This window comes from Orcinus orca, chromosome 7 (genome assembly GCF_937001465.1).
Source record: "Orcinus orca chromosome 7, mOrcOrc1.1, whole genome shotgun sequence".
NCBI lineage: Eukaryota > Metazoa > Chordata > Mammalia > Artiodactyla > Delphinidae > Orcinus > Orcinus orca.
The window spans coordinates 111,979,512-112,005,512 of NC_064565.1; the positions used below are offsets into that span (position 1 = coordinate 111,979,512).

General features: G+C 41.9%; 1 protein-coding gene across 5 annotated transcripts in view; it reads left to right on the forward strand.

Annotated features, from left to right (window-relative positions):
* CAB39 (calcium binding protein 39) overlaps window positions 1-22,566 on the forward strand; it is an 87,249-nt gene extending 64,683 nt beyond the window's left edge. For 4 of the 5 annotated variants that reach the window (XM_033425613.2, XM_033425630.2, XM_004262607.4 and 1 more), the window contains 6 exons: window positions 494-612; window positions 5,761-5,929; window positions 12,965-13,024; window positions 16,618-16,683; window positions 19,246-19,389; window positions 20,004-22,566. In XM_033425613.2, the coding sequence (XP_033281504.1) occupies window positions 494-612; window positions 5,761-5,929; window positions 12,965-13,024; window positions 16,618-16,683; window positions 19,246-19,389; window positions 20,004-20,192 (747 nt within the window). In that variant the 3' untranslated portion in view covers window positions 20,193-22,566. The remainder of the gene's footprint in view (window positions 1-493; window positions 613-5,760; window positions 5,930-12,964; window positions 13,025-16,617; window positions 16,684-19,245; window positions 19,390-20,003) is intronic. The other variant, XM_049712529.1, reaches the window with a different exon arrangement.
* Window positions 22,567-26,001: the final 3,435 nt, after the last annotated feature.

The following is a 26,001-nucleotide window of genomic DNA, read 5'->3' on the forward strand; positions in this document are numbered from 1 at the left end:
ATATCTGAGTCAGCATGATTCTGAGAGTTAGAAATCATTGAAATTATATATAGTAAGATTTCACTTTGTCAACACATTATTCATGTCAAAAATACTTTACTATTAAAACTTAGGGACTTCCCTGGTGGTCCAGTGGTTATGACTTCACCTTCTAGTGCAGGGGGTGTGGGTTCGATCCCTGGTCGGGGAGCTAAGATCCCACATGCCTCGAGGCCAAAGAAACAAAACATAAAACAGAACCAATATTGTGACATTCAATAAAGACTTTAAAAAAATGGTCCACATCAAAAAAATCTTTAAAAAATAATTCGCTATTAAAACTTAGAATTTGAAATTACGAAGGAAGAAATAAAATAAGAAAATTTAATGTCTATGAACATTTTAAAGTCAGATATTCAGTCATAATTATAAATATACAGTACCTAGATTTGAGTTTATTTAGGGCATTTTGGCATTTAGTCAGGCATTTTGATATTTTTGTCTTCCTTAATAGGGCAAGAAAGACGTGGCTCAGATTTTCAACAATATTCTCAGAAGACAGATTGGTACAAGAACTCCTACTGTTGAATACATCTGCACCCAACAGAATATTTTGTTCATGTTATTGAAAGGGTATGTATAAAGTATAATGTAATAAGATTTATATTTTTGACTTGAAAAATAAAAAGGAAAGATGGTCTTGGGCAAAAACAGGATGGTGAATGTCAGAAAGCATTTCCTCTGTAGTTTCATCAGCTCATTTTCCCGTAGTTCTGGAACACATTTCCCTCCTTAAAATTTAACCTGTGAGCTAAACTTAATTTGAAAATGCCCATGGGATTTTAAAGTTAAGTGAATTGTGAGCCTTTAAATTCTCAAACCATACATGACTGAAGAAAAAAATAAGTCCTCTGTGTTCTTGTTTCTGTTCTCTAAGATGTAAAAACCTTAATTGTTGAAATATCAGCTAAATCATGATTTAAAGACATCTTCTTTGGATGTACATGCACACGGTACTGCAGTAAAGGCTTCCCAGTAAATGGAGCTTGGATGCTATATAGCTTAACCTTGTTCAGTCAACAGTCAACAAAGTACATGTTTATGACGTACTTCCCTTTGCTTTTCACCTGTGTGTGTCCACTCACCCACTTAATCTGGTAATTCACAGTGCATCTTCCTGGAATTACTGTTGGACTAAGCAGGCATTTATCTTTGGGTAGCCTGTCAGTTTCAAAAAAAAAAAAAAAACAAACAAAAACCAAAAAAGCCTTAAAACTAAAAGTTAAAAAAAAAGTCCTCTTCTCTCTCATCGCTGATTGGCAAGGTAACCTCCTGTTGTTTCACACCAGAGTTGTTTGCCAGCTCTGGGTACGTGTGCACTGGTGGTGTTCTGTTAAATTGGCGGGCAGCTGTTTTATTGGCATGACTGGTGGCGTGAATCAGCTTGCTCTCCTACCCCAGCTTTATAGCTTGCCTCACTCTGATTCATATCTCTGTGGTTTAACACTTGCCCCAAGTTCAAACTCGTTTAGACAAAGCATGAGTCAGTGCATGTGTTGGATGCCAGCATTCTATTTCCTTCTTTCTAATTCTCACTGTCTATGTTGCTTCTTCAGATGTTGCCATACGGAATTTTTGGCATCTGATTTTTTGTTGTATCAATCCAGAGCTGCGTGTATGAACATGTAGTGAGTAGTCTGAAATTTTAGTGTTCTTAGAGCAGCTGCCAGATGCCTTTGTGTATTTTTAAAGCCAGTCTTCCTTTTTCCATAGAAAGCAGCGGTTGTTAAAATCTATGAATTAGTTAACTCTGCCTGTGTTTTCACTTTAGAGTGACCAGGGGTATGATGTGAACATTGTTTAATGTCATGTAAAGTAAGACTTTTGAGGTAATATTTAAAGAAAGGTTTCAAGCTCTCAACTGAGCTGACCAGAGCAGAAACCTCAGTTTAGGGAGGCGAGGAGAAGCCATTGGTGTTGGGATCCCACAGAAGCCGTCCCCCCACCCCTTACAACCCCTTTCCTACCTGTCACCAGGCTTCAACAATTACTAACATTTATTAACATTCTTGTTTCATCTATTCCTTGCCTCTTGTTTTTCCTCCTCAAACATAACATCACTTCAGTATGCATCCCTAGTACATAATAAAGGATTCTTTAACATAACCATAATATCATTTAAAAACCTAATATTATCTAATGCCCAGTCACTGTTCAGATTTCCTTGATTTTCACCAAAAATGTCATTTTTCATTTTGTTTAAATCAGTTTTCAAGCAAGGTCCACAAACTGAATTTGGTTGATATGACTCTTAACTCTGTTAATCTATAATAGTTCCTGCCCCCTTCTTTTAACACCATTTATTTGTTGAAGCAACTGGGTCATTTGTTTTGCAGGGAAACCACATATTTGGGATTTGCATCCTGTGGTTTCACCTGTAACCATGTTCCTCTCTCCTCTATTCTTTCAAGTTAGTTTGATTAGATTCAGCTTCAGTTTGGGGGGGGCAGAAATTCTTCATGAATGGGATTGTGATGGGATTGCTTCCTATTGGGCAACGCAGGTTGTCCTACTTCTGGTGATATTTAGATTGATCAGTGGATGTAGGTGTTGTCAGTCTGTCCATTATAAAGTTCTCCATCAACCCTTCACCTAATGGTTTTAGTATCCACTGAGGATCATTGTCTAGGTTCAAAATGGTGATTTCCTAATTCTGTTATTCCTTCTCTGTATATTAAATGTGTTTTGTTCCTCAGCAGTGACTTCTATAGGAAAGACAGAATAGATGCTTGAGTTTTTCCACTGTATCATTTTTTAGTATAATCGATCGGTGCCCTAGCCACTTCCTTAGATGAGCAATGAGTATGTTATTGTCTTAAGCACCATTATGACCTCAAGTTGTAGGGGGTTTTAAAGTATATTTGATGTGTCTGAGTCCGTTGCAGTCATTATGACCAAATTTTTATGTCCAAATTGCCCCGTCTTGGGCTATTGGGAGCTCCTTCAAATTGGCTCCTATGTCCTTTTGGCAAGACCCCATTCGTCTTTGATGGCTTCCTTGCTGTCTGGCACAAGATGTCCCTTGCTCATTTTGTACAGATCCTGCCTGAGACCCGGAAACAGCCATTTCTTCCAGGGGCCCTGTTGAAACTACCTGTTTAAGATGTTTCTGCTTTTCTGGGAATTCCCTGACAATCCAGTAGTTAGGACTCGGCGCTTTCACTGCTGAGGGCCCAGGTTCAATCCCTGGTTGGGGAACTAAGATACTGCAAGCCATGCAGCGTGGCCAAAAAAATAAAAAGATTTTTCTGCTTTTGTTGATTAATTAGTTTGGACTACTTTAACGCAATGTGATTAGCCACTCAGGCTATAAGTATTGACACTTTGATGTTAGACATTTGGGGGAGTTACGCTAACAATATTAGTGTGCATTTGAAAATAATCCTGTTGCTAGTGTCAGTCTAAATCTGGAGCAATCATTTTTCCACTGGCGATTTAAATGTTAATGTGCTAACAGGTTGTACAGCGTAACTGTTTACCTTGTACTCACGGGTTTACATTTAATCGTTTAAGACAAACTTGACAAACTGCCATCAAAACCTGCCCAACTTGTTGCACCGAAGTGTCTTACCCTTGTCTTTCTAGTCCCCTGCCTGTTACAGATCAGCAGAAATGAATTGTGTGATCAGCCATGTTGTGAGCAGACATTTTAATAACACCTAAGAGCCAGTAAGCCTTCTAGCTGCCATGCCACAAGTGATACAAAGGAACGTGGTTTTGATTTTGTTGGGAATCTATGATGAACATATGTACAACAGAAGGATAATTCTACTAGATAACACTACTAGTGGATTTCAGGGGATAAAATGTGGGTTTAGTCAATAAGGCAAGAGTTGGTAACAGAAGATGGACTTAGGATTGAGGTTCCAGATAGTTTCAAATTTGCATAGGCAGAAAAAAAGAGTGAGTACAAGGGCAGGAATGAACACAGTGATTGACAACAGGAAGGAGATAGAGTGTTTTATGGCATAGTGGGAGAGGAGTTGTACCAGAAGAGTAGCTATGATGTGGGGAAGCCTGGGCATCAAAGTTTGTCTATTTGATTAGCAAGAAGAAATCGTTATAAGCTCCTAAGCTGGAAAGGCTGTTGATAACACTAGTCGTCGGATAGATTTGTTAAGACAGAGCTTGAACAAAGGTGCTGGTTAGGGGTCACTTGAGTGACTAGGTGTGACTTCATGCAGCACTGGGAATGGATAAAAGAAAATGAAACTGAGATATTGCAAAGAAGTATTTAAAAGGGGTGGTGACATTGAGGATGGGAAGGTTGGGAGTAGGTAAAGAGGGGAAGGTTTAGAACTGTGCTGTTCAATACTGTACCTACTAACAACATGTAATTATTTAATTTTAAATTAATTTAAATTAAATGACATTTAAAATTCAGTCCCTCAGTCATACTAGCCAGATTTCAAGTGCTCAGTAGACTGCATAGTTACAGAACATTTCCATTATGAAAGAAAGTTCTGTTAAACCTGTTTTAGACCCAGGTATCTGAAGCAAAATAGTGATGCCATATTAGACTTGTAGAGTTTATGGTAGGCCTTTAACTGAAGTTGTCCAGAAGCAACAGAAAATGCCTCACTACAGCCCAGGGTAGATCTGAGCTGGGGCAATTTAGGAGCCATGGAGGGAACCATGCGGTCGTAGGAGCATTCACTAGCAGGCCAGAGGCAACAGAGGAAAGACCTCAGCCAGGCAAGACATAGAAACAGAGGAGGTAGAAAGGAGAGCTGGGAGAACTTTTCTTTTTTTAAAGAGAGAGATGCAACGATCTGCATTGTCAGGAAATTAAATAGCAGAATTTATGAGAAAAGACCATTTGTTTTAGCGAAGCGGAGGCATTTACTTGTAAAACGTTAGGAAATGGATTCGATGGCAGGAAAGTAGAGGACACTGAGTGGGGAAGGAGATTAAGCCTGTGTGTGCAGCTTGGAAGGAGGTGGAGGAACAGAGTGATGTGTTTGAGCAGAATGGCAGAGTCCAGTCCAAGGGGTTTGATGTACATCAGAATGGAAGAGTCTGCTGGGCTGAGAGGAAAACAAGGTTCTCTTTCTGATCACGGGGAAGGAAGAGGCAAGAGACATTGAGGTGGGTGTAGAGGAAGGCTGTGCGGAAAGCTGATGAGGGATGCCGTGGAGTCCCCTGTGTCCACTGCGAGAGCCCTCGGGCCATCCCTGACTAGGCACTTCGTGACATCCTTTGTAGCATTTATGTGTTGCTGCCAACGGTCTTGAAAGCACTCTTTTGAGTACTGAATTGAAACAAGTATAAATGCTGTATATTTGATAGACCCGTTTAGATACTATGAATTTTAAGAAACTATTTTGCTTATTTCATATTGTTTTTTGATTCAGCTTTTGGTTTTTCTGAAGTGGTGAGAGCACCACATGTAAAACTAAACCGTATTTGGAGGTGTGACCCTGTAGACGTCTCTTCAGATCTTTTAGCTTAAGTAATAAGCTTTTATTTTCATGATCGCTCTCACGGCTGTTATTTTTCTTCAGGTTGAAGCAGTCACGACCAACTAATGTGTGTGTGCACTCTAGACTAAATCCCTCTGAGCACATATTCTACTCTGAGAGAGATGCATTTCGTAACCTGCTCTGTCACTTAATTAGGACATGTCTGAAACTTCCTGTTCTAAAAATTGGAACTGTTAGAGTTTTTAAAAGAACAGTGATGGGGAAAAAAAGCAGTCATCTTTGTCTTTTCTTTTTGCAGATATGAGTCTCCAGAAATAGCTCTGAATTGTGGAATAATGTTGAGAGAATGCATCAGACATGAGCCACTTGCAAAAATCATTTTGTGGTCAGAACAGTTTTATGATTTCTTCAGATATGTCGAAATGTCAACATTTGATATAGCTTCAGATGCATTTGCCACATTCAAGGTAACATAAAAACTGTAGAATTCTAAATATACATACAAATGAGATTAACAGGTGTGGTGTTTTTCCTAAACCTTCTCTACCCTCCAAGTCTATACATGGCTGCCCTCTAGCGGGAAGAGAGAAGATATATTTAAATATGTATTGTGACTCAGGTATACGCAGTAGAGTCACAGCTTAAAAAGGGTAGAAAAGTTAGATTCTAAAGTCTGTCTAAAAGGCAAAAGTCCTGTACGGTCAAAAGTACACTTTTCTGTTAAATTACCCATCAAGTACAGTATATAGATATGCAGTACATGTGAAAATCAGATTTTTCTCCTGTGTTGGAACATACTGCAGCAGTTTCTTTGATTAAGCATCAGACAAAGTAGTTGGCTTCTGTTCAGGGCCATTGTTAATTTGCAGTATACTAGAACCACACTCAGGACAGAGATTTCCCTATTGTGGACAGGCCCAAGGGCACAGTGGACTTCTCTCTCCCATCTCCTGCTCAGGCCAGAGCTTGTTTATTAAACACAAGGGGTGGGGGTGCAGAATCACCAGCACTACTACTCCCCCCTCCCCTGCCTACCTTGTCTCCCTGTTGTGTGTTTGTGTAAATTAAATACACAGATGATACGATACCACTGTACAACATGCACATTTTTGTTTTGAATTGCAAAGTTCTGTGCTGTTTAAGGTATGTAGATAAAGCAGTAATGTTTTTTAGTGTTTTTCACAATGAGAGCAAGCCTTTATACGTTATATTCCCTTATGTAAAATGTCTGACCTCATAAGTGAATATTTAGAACTGTAATTTTAATATAATCAGAATTTAATATACTAACCTGCAGACTGCTGTGCTCAGAAACGATGAACACTGTTACAGTGAGAAGTGGCCACTGTTTTTGTGAAGGTTCACTTTTATGTATAAAGAGCCATTGAGATAATGAGCACATCTTGGTCTCTGAATAAAATTTGTCCCTCAGAGCGAATGAACACCCTCAAAATGGGATGAAAGCCTGGGAACTTGGCCGCCTAGGGATTATTAGAGAGGATGTCAGAAGACCTCAGATATTTATATGTTAATGTACAAAGCAAAATGAAATGAATATGAGATTATAACGTAGAGTGGAAAATACGACATCTTAGGTATCACTGCACTTGGTGGGATGGGACTCATGACCTGGGATATATTGATGGAAGGGGACGCCCCATTCAAAAGAAGCAGACCTGTAATGAAGGGAGATGTAGCAGCACCATGTGTCAAGAAGGGATACTCCTGGGTGGGAAGAAAGCCAGAAGCCTGAGCGTGGGACACTCTGGGAGGAGGAGGGTGAGGGCAGAGGAGAGGAGCAGCAGTGGGGTCGGAGAATGCAGCCAGACCGCCTGACCAAGAAGAGCACAGGTCACACGCTCCTGGCGCAGTTGGCTCAGAGGTGAGAGAGATGTGCTGACTAACTCTGTGCCACAGATGTGAGTCCCTGATTGGCCTTGCTGATAATTCCATCTCAGATAGGATTGCTTTTTTGAATGAAATTCTCACCAAGAAGAAAACGGTGGTGATGAATCACTGTGGGTAAAGCAGCCCTGTCAGGTCGTGGTAGCCAGAGAGGGAAGGATTGGGCAGAGTCAGGCAGGTATTCCCTACCTGAAGAAGAGAAACTTTAAAACCATGTAGGATTCTAAGGATGAGCTCTAGAAGAGAGAGCAGTGAGGCGCGAGCTTGGCTTCTGTATCTCAGCTGCTCCCGATGACTCAGAAGGGGCAGAGCTGATTAAAGAGCCTCCTGAATGGAGAGCTCTCCAAGAAGCAAAGTTAAGTAGAGCCCAAAACTAAGACAATATAAGAGAGGCACAGACCTACCAAACACGCCGAAGGTACCACCCACCCCTCCTTAAAATGTCTGGTCGGCTCTGGTCTCACTTTCACACCAGAGGTGCTGACAAGCAGGGAGGGAGGACCGCTCCTCTTCTGGTTTGCTAATGTCTTCTTTGCAAAGAACATTTTTATACCAGAAAAGAGTAGATGGTTCGTGCTCTCCTTCGAGAATATGACCAGAGCTACCTTCCCAGAAAGTGCACTCTACACACAAAAACTTTGAAACAAATGCAGCTTATCCATAAAGTCCAAGGAACAGGTGCTGAGTCTTAAAAGGGAATTAAAACTACCTGCGTGAAATATGTCTAAGATTCATAGCTTGAACGAATGGGTTCTGAGATAGTAAATCAGTGGCCAAATATTTGTTCGTGATTTTTTTTTTTTTTTTTGAGGAATTAAGGAGATGGGGAGGGACATCAGAAGGCCAACAAATATATTTCCAATTTTCCAGAGTAAAAGAAGGTAGATTCCCCAGAGAGGCTGGTGGAGCTCGATATTATACCTGTGTAAGGTACTAGAAAGTATTGCTAAAGAGATGATTTCTGAGCATTTTGGAAAGGAAACCGTGTACCCACAGCCAGCATGGATTCACTAAGAGTAAGTTCAGTCATACTAATCTCATAGACGCCAGTAGATCAGGGGGCTAAGGGTGTGGCTGCCTGGATTCAGTTCCCAGCTCTGCTGCTGATTTAACCTCAGTCTTTTCATCTGTCAAAATGTAGGTAATACTAGTATGTCAGGGTTATTGTGTCTTCACATAGTATGGGTGCAGTGAACAGTAGCTATTAGAATTATTCCTTTATGACAATGTGGATATATTAGATGTTGAATAATTATACAGGTCTGTTTTCATGGAAACAATGAAAAGGTAGGAGCTAGATGGAGTTTCAGGGTAGCAGTTCATAATTAATTGAACGCCATATCCATAAGGAGCCAGGAAATGGATTGCCACCCTCCTGGAGCAGAATTTTTAGTGGATTTGTCTTTACTCAGCACAGCTGAACATTTTTATTAAAGACTTAGATAAAGGGTGATAACAAATGTATACCATGAGGGGATAGAAGGCAGATAACAGAGATCCTGAAATAAGGCCTCATAAAGATCCAGAGAGGCCAGAAGATAACAGGTTGAAATTAAATACGGATGAACTGAGGTCGTCCTCCTGAGGACTCAGCTCTGTCAATAGGAGATGTGGGAGTAAGGCATAATAATAATAGGTAATGCTAGGTGTAATTGTTACAGAGTGTAATAATGACTAAAAGACAGGTAACGTCATATCATACTCAACCCTATGAAGGAGATACTGTTATTATCTCCTTTACAGATAAGGAAACTGAAGCCTAGAAATGTTGGGGGAAGTCAGACCATAAATGGGGAAACCAGAATTTGAACCCAGGCAGTCTGACTAGAGAGCCCACCCTGAGTAAACAAAATTCTGAGTACGTCCAGTAAAATTAAACAGTATGATGCTGTTTTCCTGCCCCTAAGCTACCTGTGACCACATAATGTGTGACCTAAGGAGCTGTCGATGGTCTCAACCCCACTATAAGCTTATAAGGTAACAACACATAAATGTGTTCCATTCCAGGCGCTACACTTTAAGAGGCACATAGACAAATAGATGACTTTCAGAAGACAGTAGATGGTGAGGGGGACTGAGAACCTGTCATTCGAGGAGTGGTTAAAGGAACTGGACGTATTTAGCCTGAAGAAGAGGAGACTCGGTAGGGACTTGCGTGAGAGCACCACTTGTATTTAAAGTGGGTCCTAGAGAAAATGTACTAAACCTAGTTCTGTTGACTCTGACAGTTTTCTGGAAATAACCTGGGGATAGGTTTTGACTCTCTAGCACAGGAGGAACTTTCTGACTTTCAGAGCTCCAAAGGTGAACCACACAGTTGGAAGAACTGAGTCTCTTGTCCTTGGACATAGACAGTCATCAAGTACGAAATTGGGCCACATGACTTGCCAAGCCTCTGTGAAAATAGCCCCCGGGTGAGCAGCATTTCTTCGGGGATTCCAGGGCTGTCTTTGTGACATGATGTTCAGGACCCAAACTCACATAACTTTTAGGAATCTTTTTAATTCAGCCCACCCTAAAAGTCGGCTGCTCAACCTGCTGGACTTGGGAGATGACCCCTGACCTTTCTCCAGGTAATACCAGGGTCTCGGCTATACTGGAATTTAACAGGTTCTTTCTGTCCCCCTGCTGTCTGGCCCAGCAGCTCTGCTGATCTGGGACCGCGTGCACCCTGTCCACTCTGCAGGTCGCTTACCAGATGCTGGCTGCATGACCACTTGCCTTCGTTTTCTGATCTGTCGGTTTCTGCCCCCCCCGCAACCCCCACCCCAGCCTGGTTTGAGCTCTCCAGAGCTCTCGGCTCTAGTTCCAAGGGTAAGGTCTTTTCCCACCTCTCAGGAGACAGAGGCTCTGCGCAAGTCCCCACTTCCTCTTTTCCCAGCTTAGTATCAGCCTTTTTACCGGCTCCCGGCAGTGGTTCCTTCCCTGCCAGTGTTTTACTCTCCTTAAAGGAGGGCTGCTTTAGCAGCCTCAGCACCCCTTTCCAGTGTCCCTACCCCAAGGCCATGGAGAAGTGATTCCTAGATTGGCAGTGGTTTCCTGAGCTTCCTGGTCTCTTTAAACCAGATGATAACAAGTAGAATCTCTGATGGGGAGATGTTTGAGGTTCCCCCTTGTCGTGTGTGGCCCAACTGTGAGCCTCTTGCTGCTGCTGGAGATACAGCTTTCAAGGTAAATAGTCGCCTTACTCAGACCTAAAGAAAAAACTCTCGCGCAGCATATTTAGGATCTTTGCTTTTCAGAGTAATACTTTCTACCTACCTCTTCCTAAGAAACCAACCCCAGTGGAGAGCCGTTGTCCCTGAGACCCCCTCCTTTGGCATTCTCTTTCGTCATATCATGACAGAGTGGTGAGCACCTGGCTCCTGGCTCTGTACTTCCTCACAGTGGCCTTCAGAAAGACCCAGCCACAAAAAGTAGACGTGACACTCAGTCTTGCATGGATCTAGCCACAGCAGTCCTTAAATTCACTTTTTCATTGTTCATTCAGTTCATTCCACAAGTCTCTGAGTGCCTGCTCGTGTCTTTAGGTCCTGAGGTTCAGCAGTGATCTCTTTTTTCTTTTTTTTTTTTTGGCCACACTGCACGGCTTGTGGGATCTTAGTTCCCTGACCGGGGCCCCCTGCAGTGGAAGTGCAGAGTCCTAACCACTGGACTGCCAGGGAATTCCCAGTTCAGCAGTGATCTGTCCAGACAAACGCCTGCCCTTGAGGCTCCTAACTCAGGGGAGACCGTCATAGACCACACAGTAGCGTGTTAGAGGCGGGACACACTCTTTAACAAGCATGCTTGATACATTCCCATAAGGTTCTCATGTTCCTGTCTCCCTCACATCTGACCCCATGGACCAATAGATAATATAAATTCTTCTAGCCCTGCCATCTCCTCCTTCCCATGTGGGGAAGCCTCATAGCATTTCTTTCCAGATGCTTGAAGGTACTCAAACTCCAGGTTTTCTAATTTTGCCTGTTTAATCCCCAAGGGGGATTTAGGAAAAATTGGGTAGACCTTCCATGGGCATAGGACACATACCCCATCCAGCAGTTTGAACACCTGTAAATCTTTGGGGTAGAGTTAGAAGCCTTCTTAAAAGCATACTTTGAAGATTGCTTAATGTGCTGTTTTCCCAAACATGTTCCCTGATTCTGTTGGTTCATTCATTTATTTATTAAATATTAAGCTCTTACTATGTGCTGGATACTGCATAGGTGCTGGGGATTCAGAGGTTAGTAAAAATAGACATGACCCTTGTATGTATAGACTTTATAGACATGACCCTTGTATGTATAGACTTTACAGCCTATCATGAGAGAGACATTAATAAAATAATCCCACAGATGTCAAGTCATAACTGTGACCATGCTTTGGTGCCAGTGACCAGTCAGGAAGGGTCCCCCATGGAGGCGATGTTTGAGTCGAGGTCCAAAGGTTGGAGGTAACTAGGCCAGGGGAAAGCCTATGCAAAGGAGGCCTTTCAGGGAAGGGTGCTAACAAGCAGGCAGCAAAAGAGCTCCCTGCAAAATCTCTTGAAACCTGATGGATCCCCACGAGGGTACCAGAGCTGTAGCTCTTTCCTCATTCGTTGACCATGGAGCATTCCTTAGAGCCCTTCTCAGGACATACTTCAGGAAACACTAGTTCATTGTAACCTGGGTAAGTCAAACATACACAGCAAAGAAAACAAGTTAAAGGAAAGTTGGTTTGCAGAAAGGGGATTATTGGCAGTGACCTCTCCAGTGGGCAGCTGTAAAGGAATTTAATTCATTAATTCACCGAAGATGAATTGGCTGTTCCTGCTGTCACGTGTTTCCATTCTTGTTCCCACCTGGTGAGACCAAGCCTAATTCATTGCTAACTTCTATGTCCTTGAAGGCAAGGACCATATCTTTTTGTCTTTGTAGCCCCAGCACCTAGAACTTTATCTGGCACATAGTAGGTGTTTTCTGAATGAATGATCCTTGAGTTGTTTCCAGGGAAATTCATGGGGTGAGGCATAAGCTCGATTTCATAGGGGTGCACAATTGGACTCTAGGTCATACTAACTTATGGTGCTACATGTTTGCAGCATTAGTCTGCTTACTTAGGAGCTAATGTTTATAATATGATGGGGCTTTTAAAAAACATTCTACCTCTGAAAAAAGATTGCATTCAGTATGAAACTGAATGTAACTGAATTTAGGAGGAAGAAGATGGAACCTCCAGTACTTTTTCTAATAAAAGAAATGTCCTCTTTCGCCACCAGGAGCAGTATACTATTTGACGTTTTATCACAACCGTTTACTTTTATTTCATTTCAATTCTTGATTCCCTTTCTTTGAGTTTTTATCTCCATTGCCTTATAATTTTTTTTTAAATTTTTCCTTCTAAGAGCTGTAGACCTGTGACAATCATTACAATCACAATTTGATTATTAATGATTTTATTTGCTCTTACATAGAATCAACATTTTCAGTACAATTCATGCTCAAGTGTTTTTAAGTATAGTAATTTTTAACAACAGTTTTTATCAGGTAAAATGGCGTGGAATGTTTAGGATTCTCTTTTCTAAAAGAACTTGAATGCCAAACAACTGTAAAAAGTGTATTTTCTTTTCCTAGGATTTACTTACAAGACATAAATTGCTCAGCGCAGAATTTTTGGAACAACATTATGATAGAGTAAGTACATGACACACTATTTTAAAATAGCACATTGTAAGTTTTGTTACCAGAAATGAAAGATTTTAATTAGATTTTGTACCAGAGTATTTATTTTGGAAATACAATGTTTTTAATTGATGCTGTAATCATTTCTCTACTAAAACAAGGTACAGAGCGTTACGTGGTCAGAACAGAATTTTATCTTTTTGACGACACACTGCACTTTGCATCTTTTCTCACTTTAGAAGAGGAAAATAAAGCACTTTGCTGCTGAATGATAATATACAGTTAAGATAAAAAGAAAATTACCGTCTGACTTCTTATCTTCCCCTTACTTTCCGTTAGTTGCTCACATTCCTGCTGCTTACAAATAGAGAGAAAGGGGCACAGCAGCAGGTAGATGGGCAGAACTCTAGCCTAGAGGACGCAGCAGCCAGTTCTGCCCTTGCTCTGCTGCTGACTCCTTGTGACCAAGACCAAGGCCCGCTGGGGGACTCAGAAGTCTGTCCGTATTTGTAAAATGAAGACATTGGATTAGCCCAGCCTTAAGGCCCCCTCCAGATCGAGCTAGTAGTAGAACCCCCAGAGGTTTGTGAATAGTGCTGGGTGCTCTGATAACCTGGTTGCCCTTGATCATCACAGCAGTAGCGTCATGTGTTCTCTCCCACCATGTGTCAGCTCTGCTCTCCACAATTCCCATGAGCACTTCCTTATGCCGTACTAGTTTAATGTAGGCATTGTCCAAGATCTCATAGGTGCTCCTGGAGAAGTTATGATAGTAACAATCCACTTAAAATTTCTCTCTCTCCCCCAACATTTGGCTTAGGTTTGCATTCTTCCACTAGTTGTTTGAATTTTTAAAATCCTAGGTATTGTTAATACTTCATTGTTCACTGTGCCATTGAACTAAATTAGAAGATTCTTGGAGGCAAAACCTATGCTTTCTAATTCTCTTGTGTTCCTTTTCCCGTCTTTCCCTCCCACTCCCAGTAACATCATAACACAGTGCTGAGTACATAGTAATTCCCTCATAAATAGCCTCATCAATGGCTTAAACATAGCTGGTCTTTTTTTTTTTTTCTGCCCGTGTACATTGGGATGTGGGTGTGTTTTTTTTTCCTGTGCATTTGTTGGTTTAAATCGGAAGCACAGTCGTTTTGTTGGTGCCTTTTACAGTAGTTAGAAGCGTGGGCTTTGGCACCAGACTGCGTGGAGTTTGGCTTCGAGTCCCAGCTCCACCGTGTGCTTCTAGCTCTTGGGCAGCAGCCTTCATTCACCCTCTGTGCCTTTAGGATCTTCAGCTCTAAAAGAAGGCTCATAATAGCACCTTCTTACTACTGGGTTGCTGTGAGGATTAGATAAGAATGTGTGTGTCAAATGCAAGACACAGTGCCTGCAGCACAGTAGGCATTTAATAAACATTAGCATTATTATTTCTATTACCACATGGTCTCAAGGGTTTTTTTTTTTAATTAAACATATGAGTATCTTAATTTAAAACCTACCAAAGATAAAAACTAATTTCCCAGAAATTTGCTACCGGCAATGATGTCGCTTTAATTTTGTGATAAAATATTTTCCTGTATGTTATTAATGGGTGACATTGGTTAACAGGATTTTAGCCAATTTATGTGCAGCAGCTGACAAAAATGTGCATGCAGTGCAGTCAGATCCAAGGAGGAGAAGGAAAGTGGGGAGGTGCAGGCAATTTAAACTAAGCCGAGGTGGAGTTACTGGGCAAAGACACATGCTCTAGAATCTGTACACTTGACTCTGAGCTTTCTAATAATTAAAGCATAGAGGGAAACAAAACCAAGGAAAAGCTCACAGTATCTGTAAAGCTTGTTCAAAAGAAACAGCCTTTTCTAGCACTGGGACCTGGAACAAATTTCTTCCATCGACATTCTTAGACGGGAATTGAATTACAGTGTCATGTAGTGGACGCAGTCACCGAGCGTGCCTCTGCAGTAAATAGAATGGTGCTCACGGAGAGCAAATCTTTGAGGGGCCCAAACAGTGCCTGACCTCTGTCTCTCCTAGTCCTTTATTGCTGGCCCAGGGATAAAATCTAACCAGGCAGTTCTCCTTGAGAATAATTTCTTGCAACCAAGCTTACCCTAAAAATTATGCAGCAGAAAATCTTAACTTGCATTTTCTGTCGAGAACTTGAGGTGTTCCTGTTTCTGCATTATTGATTAAAGGCAGACCCAATTGTTTGATCATTGGCTTGACGATCATTTGAGAGAAGGTAGGGTTAACAGCCATCTCTGAAGAGAAGAGTTTTAGTTGCTTGCATACTAAATAGATGGCCATCCCACCTCTGCCTAGAGATAAGCAACAGAATGAATGCATAGGCAGTTCTGGTTAGCTTTAAACCAAGGGCTGGAAAACGTTTTCTCTAAAGGGCCACCCAGATAGTAAATATTTGAGGTTTCATAGCCATGCAGTCTCTGTCAGCTCTCCTGTCTGTTCTACTGCAAAAGCAGCCATAAAGAGTTCATAAACTGAATTTGTTTACCATACACAAGTGAGCATGGCTGCGTTCCAATAAAACTTGTATAAAAACAGACGGTGGGTTGGATTTGGCCCATGAGCTGTAGTTTGCCAACCCCTGCTCTAAACCACAGACGAATGGCTGATGAGAACCCATCATAAAGCAAAGGTAGAAACGGTTTTAGCATGGACAAATTACAAAGCAGGCATCCTCTACCACCCACCACAACCAAGGAAAGGTCTCAGTAAAGCACTGATACCCAGCAGAGTCATACTAGTACTGCAAAACTTTGGAACTTTTAAAACCTGTCTGTAGTTAAAACAAACAGCTAAGTGGCCTTCTCTTCTAACTTTTGGGAAGTGTGGCCCTAGCCCTTGTGTGCCCTTCACTTCTGTTTCCCACCTCCCTGCTTTCCTCTGCTTCTGCTCCTTACCATTCCAGGGACACTGTTCTTGTTAGGGAGTACCATTTTGTAAATCTAGTGGACATTCGTCAGCTCTTAAAATCTGTATCATTTTGCATTTTCCAGGTCTTCGCTCATGCTGTGTTCTTCCCTTTCTATTCCCCAAGAGTATCTCTTCTCCTCCCCATTTCTGAACAAAATCTCTCCCATTAGTCAAGTTTGAGCTCAAGTCCTACCTTCTGTGGGACACCTGCCTATTTAAAAGTGCTGAATTTCTTCTCTCTTCTATTTTTAATTATTTTCTCTTCTTGCTTTGAAAGAACAGGCAACTTTTCTCTTTGTGCTTGTGCTTTGGACTAGTTGAGTTGTAAAAAATAGGAATTTTCTAATCTAACACCAGGAAATGAGAGCTGACTCAACAGTGAGAAAACAGTGGGGGGAACGGGAGTTATGTTGTGTGCATATGGAGTTTGGACAGAAGAGGACCAGATTTAAGCTATATGCGCACCTGGCTAGAGCTGGGAGGGGGCCAGGAGCCTTCTTCGTGGAGGTAACCAGTGGGTATCACCTTGAGGATGGGTGTGAAGCAGACAGGAGGGGCTGAGCTTGGGCAGCGATTGGCCTTTGTGCTGTTAGAAGTTTGTACTCAAGCTTTTTAATGTTATTACTGGTCTTTAAAAAAATAACTCTGATACGTGTTTTCTTGTCTTTTAGTTCTTCAGTGAATATGAGAAGTTACTTCATTCAGAAAATTATGTGACAAAAAGACAGTCACTCAAGGTATGACAAATTATTGAAGTAATTCATTTCTCTCCACCCGTTATTTGAAATGTGTGTTTGGGGAAAGGGAGATATGGTGCTATGGGTTCTAGACCTTTACAGGGAAAATAGACTTGCCCATGGTCAAGATTTTTGTGGAAAGGAACAGGCTGGGTTCAGCAGTGGTTCCTGCGGGGCAGCTGCCCCTGCTCACCTCCTCATGTGTTAGAGATACCAAAATGGAACATACAGAATTTTGAAGAGGATTTAATCATTTAGTAATGAGGTATTTTAGATTTGGGAGCCTATTGTTAAAACTTAGAATCGTATCACCAAATTGAAGGCGCTGCAGGTGTTTTGTTCCCCAGAATGCTGCCCAGATGGCACAAGCTTGCTGTGTGAGGGGAGAGGGGTGGCCGTGAGCAGTGACACTGTGAACCGTAGACGAGTTTGGCTGCTTTGTATCAAAATAGGATGTGGACAATTCCATTTGAAACTTAAATATTTAAAACTCTAGAACAGGGTTTGGCAAACTACCAAATCCAGCCCACTGTGTATTTTTGTAAATAAAGTTTTATTGGAACACAGATGCATTCTTTTATTTACATATTGTCTGTGGCTGTTTCGGCTACAACAGCAGATTTGAATCGTTGCCCCAGAGACACTGTATGGCTAGCGAAGGAATGGATATGAAGCAAGTCTTTCATTCCTACAGTTTCTCATGAACACATGGAGAAATTTTGAGGACCAGTGGTACTCTAAAAATGTATTTTAATTTGTACTCCTTTTTGCTGCCACATTGGCATTTATTTATCCCTATATTTATTTTACCAGCAAATTTGTATTCCCTGTACCAAGCTTCAATTTATTTATTTGTTTGTTTGTTTTTGTTTATTTTTGGCCCCGCTGCATGGCTTATGGGATCTTAGTTCTAAGACCAGGGAATGAACCCTGGCCCTCGGCAGTGAGAGCGTGGAGTCCTAACCACTGGACCGCCAGGGAATTCCCCCAATTTTTTATTTTTATGTCCAAAGAAATTCTTTAAATTACTGGTCATCCTTCTCTAGATAATCACATTGAAATGAGTCATTTTCAGTATTTCTTTGGATTCTGTGACAGAAAATTAACACCCAATAAGTCTATACATACTTAATACTACCTTCTGAGCCTCCATAAGAGTAAATACTGGGCTTCTTACTTTGAAAGTTGTGTATTTTGTGATTCAGATTTGATGTGAAACCTATGTGAGCTTTTGAATTCTTCCTCTAAATTCTTTATAAATCCTAAGTAGAATAGATTTGTTTTCCTGCACATCAGGTTATTTTTGATTTACTATGATGACATGTTATTTATCTAGAGATCAGTTATCTGGAAACTTCAGGTATCTAGAGCGTAGCCAGGAACCCAGAAAGGAATTAATAACAGCAAGTAAACCATGGCAAAGTAGCTCTATCCATGCATTTTCCTTCCCTTAGACCTCACTCCATGTCGCTTATTAGACTCGGGTCCAGCGTGCTTTTCATGTATTCATGCTTTTATTTCTCACTATACTCTCATAAGATATAGGTCCATTATCCACTCCCACTGTACAGATGATAAAACTGAGGCACAGAGAAGTTAAATAACATTCTCAAGGTTAGAGAACTCACAGGGAGCAGGGAGTCAGGACTGGAACCCAGGCAGGCTGGTGCCAGGGGCCAGGCTCTCCACTGCTCTGCTTCTGCCTGTGTCCACAAGGACCACAGCTTGGTCCCTGTCCCCAGGCAGGTTATACCACCTGCACACTAGTCCTTGACTAGAAGTTGGCACACTGACAGCATGAAGAGGTGATTGCTGGCTTCAGAAAAAGAGAAATCTAGAACAAGCAGGGACAATTTTAAAATTAAGGGCTGATACGGTATAGTCAACTCCGTAGAACTCAGGAAGCACAGACTTAGCTGAAGGCATGAACTTTTTTTTAGCTTAATTAATGTCATTTTTAGTAATGTTGAGTAGTCACTAAGAAAAGCTTAGAGTATCTTCAGGATACCTTGCTTAAGAAGGAACAGAAAAGTATTTGTTTTTATAAACCTTTCTGAATCAGATAAGATAAAATGATAAGTTTGGTGTGTTTAGGGGTAAGTATGTGGAAAACTTTGTACATGAAACCCTTTGTCCTGTAAAGTTCAGATAAATAAAATAAGAAATAGTAAAATTATTTTTAAATTAAGCTAAGGTATATAGTTATTCAGTAACTTATCGTCTGACCAGTTTCTTTTTACTGAGATAACACAAATGCATATTTAAAGACTAGGTTCTGACAGTCTCAGATTCTGGGCCAAATGTGACTTGAATGTCCTCTTCAGAGAGCAGTGTGAGACTCACCATAGGTTTAAACCCCAGAAGAAGAGGTAGGTGTTCAAGTAACAAATAGGAGGCGCTCGTTAGCTTTTAGGTCATAATTCAGTTCAGTTCATCAGTCTTTTGAGTGCCTACTAATATTCTGTGCTTAATAATGATGATAATTTAATGAATTGTTTTTAAAACTTTGGTTTTACTTCAAATCTTAAATGATAATGGAAGAGTAATTGTTTGTCTTCTCAGCTTCTCGGTGAGCTACTATTAGACAGACACAACTTCACAATTATGACAAAATACATCAGTAAACCTGAGAACCTCAAGTTAATGATGAACCTTCTACGAGACAAAAGCCGTAACATCCAGTTTGAGGCCTTCCACGTTTTTAAGGTAGAGTACTAAAAGCATAAACACTAGTTGTTCATCCCATTTCATTTACAAATTACTGAAGTTTTATTAGGTTCATTTTGGTAATCTCAGTGACACAGCTCAGTTCAGTCAATTTTCATAGTTGTGTGGTACAACATTTAAACAAAAACAGACCCAGAAACAGGGTATATACCATTCGCATTTGGGAACAAGAAAAGTTTATTTGTAGAGGGGTGTCGTTTATCTTTGGCGTAGAAGATTATTAATCATCACGTAAAGGGTAATCCATTTCTTAATGCTTTCCACGGAGCTTTTTGTTCTTAAAATCCATTCTGACCTCCTCTGCCCAGAAATAACTCCTGCTCATTTTATTCTACAATCAAAGTCTATATTTAATACCAACTGCTGAGTTTCAGAGCATGAGTGAATATGTCAGTCCTTTTTGTGCTAAAACATGTAATTCTCCCCCTTTTTTAAATTGTAAAATAAGGTCACCTCTGAATTAATAATCCTGGCTTCACCACAGGCCCCAGGGAAGCATTGGATGTGTATAGCATGTGCTCTGCTAACTGCGGCATACATGTCCCCGTGTCTTGTTCTTTCCCTTTGGCTGATGTTGATTTTTCTCTGTGCAGGTGTTTGTAGCCAATCCTAACAAGACGCAGCCCATCCTAGACATCCTCCTCAAGAACCAGGCCAAACTTATAGAGTTCCTCAGCAAGTTCCAGAATGACAGGACCGAGGATGAACAGTTTAACGATGAGAAGACCTATTTAGTTAAACAGATCAGGGATTTGAAGAGACCAGCTCAGCAAGAAGCCTAATTTCCTGTAAACATCTAAAATATTAAATCCAAATTCAGCATTTGCTGTTAGCTATTCAGCATCAGGCACTGTTATCAATTCATGAGGAACATTACTGCTAATCTGCTGTTAAGTGAACGGTTTTCATTTTACCTTGTTTGTTTTTTTTAGTCCAAGTTGGAGAACGTAGCTGCTGCTTTCTTGCACACTAGAGCACACGTGGACTTTTTCTTGATCTTTGTGTCATTTCAGAATTCAAAGACTCCGTTTGCTGTAGAAGTTCTGAACATGGCTAGGTTCATGAAGGCAAATGCATAGATGATAGTGTGTGTTAGGGGAAGAGGGCACTGATACTATCAGAGCAGACCTGCTTGTTTGCATTTATCTTTGTTAAAGATCTGGGTGTGGATTCTTGGTAAGATTATATGCCTTCACTAATGGAAGACTGTGCAGAGCTTTATTTGAAATCATAGGGGAACTATATCCAAGATGTGAGCTTCTTGGGTGGATAAAGTTGACACACGAATAAATTGATACTGAAACTTAGCAGCTTCTCAAAATTGTGAAGCTTCGTAAGGTCATAAGGAAAATGTATATATGCTTTTCACAGCTTTCTAGAATTTTTTGACATTTGATTTTCTTGAGACTTGTAAACCTGGATATGTTGAAGGGTATTTGTTAATTTTACTTTTTGAAGGTATTTTAAAACAGTAGAGCTAGCAACGACACCTCGCATTTCATTTCAACAATGCTTACAGTTTCCTTTTGTATATAATTCTTAGAATGCTCATTTCTTTTAAATGATTTAATTTGTACAGCAGAGGAATGTTATTGTATTAGTATGTAACTATTACCTAATATTGAGTTTTTGCAAAAAATGAATGCTCATAATATGTAATTGAAATACTTCAGATCACCTGAAAATGCTGATTTAAGTATCACAGCATTAAAAGAAAAAGCAAACCAGTCCTTTGTATTCAGTTATCCAATGGGGTGCCATCAGTAGGCTACAATACAGATCTGGAACTCAGTCAGCTACACTTTCCTGCATAATATTGGCCTTACTCATTTAAAATGAGTCATGAGTTCTCCAGATCTATGAATGATACCGATTATGCTAAATTAACGCCGATTCTTTGTGTGTGGGGGAGACCTCTGTAGAGCACCTTTTCTTTCTTAAAGTAATCCAGTACAATAGTTGTGAAACTGAATAATTAAAACTTTGGCTTCTCTTAGGAAAAGAAGAGTTCCTAGTCATAGGTGTCCTATGGGGAAATTTATTTTTTTTAATGTCCTGTTCCTTAATGCTGCAAATTATCAGTATTTATAAAGTAACTGATTTTGCACCACTTTTTTGTTACTGTGACCACGGCAGAACAACGTCTCCTAGAATATATCTATGTAAAGTTATTAGAATGGTATCTGTTCATCTTAGTGATATGAAGATCACAACTAACAACTTACAAATCAGAGTTTGTCAGTTCGAATTCAGCATGGCTGTAGCTGATTAAGAAATTTATATAATTATTCTTTGCTAGCCTCTCTTACTAATTGAATTATTTATCAGCCAGTAAAGTGAGACTCCCAATTGATGTTTCAGCGGCTTTAAGATCTCCTTCTAGGAGCACCAGTTAGGAAAACAGCTCCAGAAAACATAGATATATTTTATTCTGTTTAATTGAAATGGCAGTCTACACTTATAATTGGTTTTCCTGAGGCTGTCTTTACCAAAATCTGTGTAAAATAATTCATGTTTTTCTATCGGAACTAGAGAAAGCAATCCAAGCTCCTTGAAATGAAAATATCCAAGATGCTTAGGAAGGCAGACTTGGCTGCGATGCATCATTCTGGTTCTTGTGGTCCAGTGCTGGGTATCCGGATTCCGTGTGCAAACATTAATTACACCAAGTGGAAGAAAGGTTTCCTTGCCAAGCTGGTTCTTAGAACTTGAAACAACAGCTTCCACTTTGGCAATGCTCTCATAGCACTAGAGCCTTTGTGTGGAAGACAGGGGTGCAGTGTGTCAAAGAAAACACTGATGTATTACTATTGCATTGGAATCTGGGGATAGTTAAGACTTTGGGGTTTTTGTTGTTAAAATGTGAAAACATTCAAAGTTGAAAAGTTGCATTTGAAGTTATGATCATTTAATATATTCATATTACCAAAACTATTATACTGGAAGTGGTTTCTTTTTGTGTTATAAAGGTTTCATTTTACATAAGTCAGTTACTCAATGTGTGATTTTTTTAACCCTTAAAAAAGGTGGAGATGTATACAATTGTTAACAATGCCATGAAAGCATTTCCTTTCTCTTGAGGAAAAGTAAATTTCTTATCAGATTATCTGGCTGGCCCTGTAATTTAAATTAAAATAAAATTTTGGAGAAACAGCATTGTCGGTTTTTTGGTTTTATGTCATAGATAAATTCATTTGTGTCACTGTGAACACCACCATCAGGAGACACAGTAGCACAAAGTTTGTCACAAACTGTACCCGGGAACAGTTAATACACAAGCCTCTAAGTCTTTTTTTTCCCCTTCGAGGTTTTATTTTTGTTGTCAAAAGTGTGGTTTTCATTTAGGTCATAGCTCCCTGGCCTTTCCTTTCACAGTTAAGTATTATTAAGCCTTATACAAGCGTTGCTTCTTAGACCGTAGCATTTGGGGAGTAGATCCTGTTGCTGGTTCTGTGATTATTAATACGCTAAGATAAAAGTGAGTACTTGGCAGGACTCTTTATAAATTACTTGAGTGAAATTATATTTTCTTTTTTTTGGGGGGGGGGGGTGTGCTGTGTTGGATCTTAGTTGCAGCCTTGAGGTGCGGGAGCTCAGTAGTGGCCCTGCGTGGGCTTAGCTGCCTAGCAGCACGTGGGAGCACGTGGGACCTTAGTTCCCCCACCAGGGATTGAACCCGAGTCCCCTGCATTGGAAGGTGGATTCTCTACCCTGGGACCACTGGCGAAGTCCCTTGAGTGAAACTATAATGAAGGTTGAAAGAACTATGGAAGGAAGCACAGTGTTAAACGGCACCTGCAAGGAGGTCCGTCCTCCAGGCCACCTGCTAAGACGTGGCACACAACCCTGCCCTCGAGGTTTAGTGTAACCCTTGTCAGCGGATGGGGTCTTCATCCTCCCCGACGTGTTCTTGCCAAAAGCACTCATCTGAAATCTGAATAACAGCGTTTTGCTTGTTATAATCTCTTATAGGTAGTGCAACCCACGTGTCTGTCGCGCTTCTCCAAAGACGACGGGACCAGGCGACGCTGCCCCTCCTGAGGGTGAGCGGGGGAGCCGCGCGTCACGCGGAAGGAGAGTCCACACCGAGGCCTGGATTCGGGCTCTCACGCGAGTTCCGCTTCCTCCTTCAGCCCCCGCCCCGCCCCCCGTCCCCACGCCCGCAGCTGAAGTTACCCGGCTTCTCCCTTCATCTGTGACGGTCAAACAGACCATGGTGGCGAAGGGCCGAGGAGGGCGGCCGCGGTCACGCGCTTGTTCTGGAAGCGGGAGCCGCCGGAGGCCGTGAGTCCCCGCGCCCAGCGCGCCCCGCAGAGGCCCCGAGGCGGGGCACCGGCCACTCCTGTGTCCTCCCCACACCTCACGACCCTCCCGCCAGAGAGGTGAAGGCACGAAGGACGAGGTGAGACTCCCCCACCACAGTCTCAAGGTGCTCCCTCCCGTCGAGCGGCGACCCCGCTTCCGGCGCCAGCGCGCTCTTCCGGTCCCTCGCAGCCGCCGGGCACTTAGCCACAGACGGTTAACGCGACCAGAGACTTACACCTTCTCGCGGGCACTGCCGCCTCCCGGAGTTCACGCCTTCCGGGGCGCCGGCTGTTGCTTCGCGGGCCGCGCGGTCTCGCGCTTGCACGAGGCCCCCCAGTGACCCTCGGGGGATGGCGCAGCCCGGGTCCCCGCGTGGCCGTCGGGCGGGGCCGCACACCGGACCTCGGCTCCGGTCCGCGCTGCGGCGGTAGGGTGCAGCGCGTGCACGGAAGGCCGGTGTCCGCGCGCTGCCCGGGGACCCTCCCTCGGTCCCCAAGCGTCAAAACTGCTAGCAAAACGGAAATTCCCAATCCCCTCATGCTCTGCCCGCTTCCAAAAGAGTTTTTTTTCTTTTTTTAGTAAAGTATAGTATAACCCTACAAAATGATTGCACAGTTGGGAATCGGGGCCAGAGTTAGGAAATGTCCGGGTCTAAATTAGAATTGAGATGGGGATCACTGTGGAAGGGACTAGGGTGGAATCAACTCTGGGCCTCCTTCCCGTTTTCCTGCACTCAACGCTTTACCTTTAAAGATCCACTAGGTGGCAGTAGAGCTCTTTGTTTTCAGCAGCTGCCAAGCCTGGGGCATGGGGCGTCCGGAAAGCAAAGCCAGCCTAACCAATGTGAAGGGACCCAGGGATCCTGTGGCAGGTGGGTGCCGCGGGTCCCGGGCTTCCTGAGTGCCGTTCTGAGCAAAAAGGAAGCAGCAGTCAAGCGAGGCTGTTTAAAAAAAAAAAAAAAAGGATAGGGCAGATGTGTGATAAAAATGTGAAGTATGATAAGGATAGTAAAGTGTGAAGGGTAGGATTTACATGATGGGTATATGGTTGTTGTGTTTTTTAAGAAACGTTACTTTTTAGAAGCGTTTTAGTTTTACAGAAAAAAATTGCAAAGATAGTATAGAGAGTTCCCTTATACCCCGCACCTGGTTTCTCTGTTATTATTAACATCTTAAATTAGTATGGGACATTTGTCACAATTAATGAACAAATACTTACGAGTTATTATCAACTAAAGTCCATACTTTATGCAGGTATCCTTCGTTTTCCCCTAATGTCTTTTTTTCTCTGCCGGGACCCCATCCAGTATCACACATGACATTTAGTCATCATGTCCCCGGGGGCTCCTCTTGGCTGTGCAGTCTCAGACTTTCCCTGCTTTTGATGACAGTTTTGAGGAGCACTGGTCAGGCATTTTGTAGAATCTCCCGTAGGTGGGATTTGTCTGATGTTTTCCTCATGATTCGAATGAGATTATGGGTTTAGGGGAGGAAGACATCCTCATCACAGCATATCAAGGATGCACAGTGTCACCAGGACCTATTCCTGTCGATGCTGACCTTGATCTCCTGGCTGAGCTAGTGTTGTCAGGTTTCTCCAATGCAAAGCTGCTCTTTCATCTTCCCTCTTTCAATTCTGTCCTCTTAGGAAGCAGTCGATATAAGCAGCCCACACTCAAGGGGTGGGGGTTAGGCTCCATCTCCTTAGAAGCAAGTACCTACATATATTTCTTGGAATTTTTCTGCATAGGAGCTTTGACTCTCCTCCCCCATTATATCGTTTTCCCCTGTAAAATCCTTTCAGTTTTCTGCCTGAAACATTTTGTGCTTGAAACGTTTCATAATAAAACGAAACAAAATCACTGATCCAAAAAATGGCTGAGGGTAGGGTGTGGTGTTCACCCAGCGTGTGTGGCTGAATGCAAGGTGAAAGACCACTCCGGTGTTCAGGATGTGAGGGGACAGAGCAGCACGTGCAGCATCTTCACCACCGCACGTGTGTGTCCAGCACACGTACCAGGTCCAAACCAGAACTCATGCAGGCCTCCCACCCTCCAGGCTCAGGGCTCTGGTTGCTTAAATCAACAGTCATCCTTGATTCCTTGCCTTGTCTCCCACCATCTCCTCCCATCCAGTCAACAGCAAATCCTGTTGGTTCTGCCTCCAAATGCTTTGGTCTCAAGGTTTCAGGTCAGATGTCCTTGCAACAATTATAACAAGACTTCTAAAATTATAAGAAAGCTTTTTTCCCTTCTTAGGAAACAGACTTAGAAATTTAATTGTATGA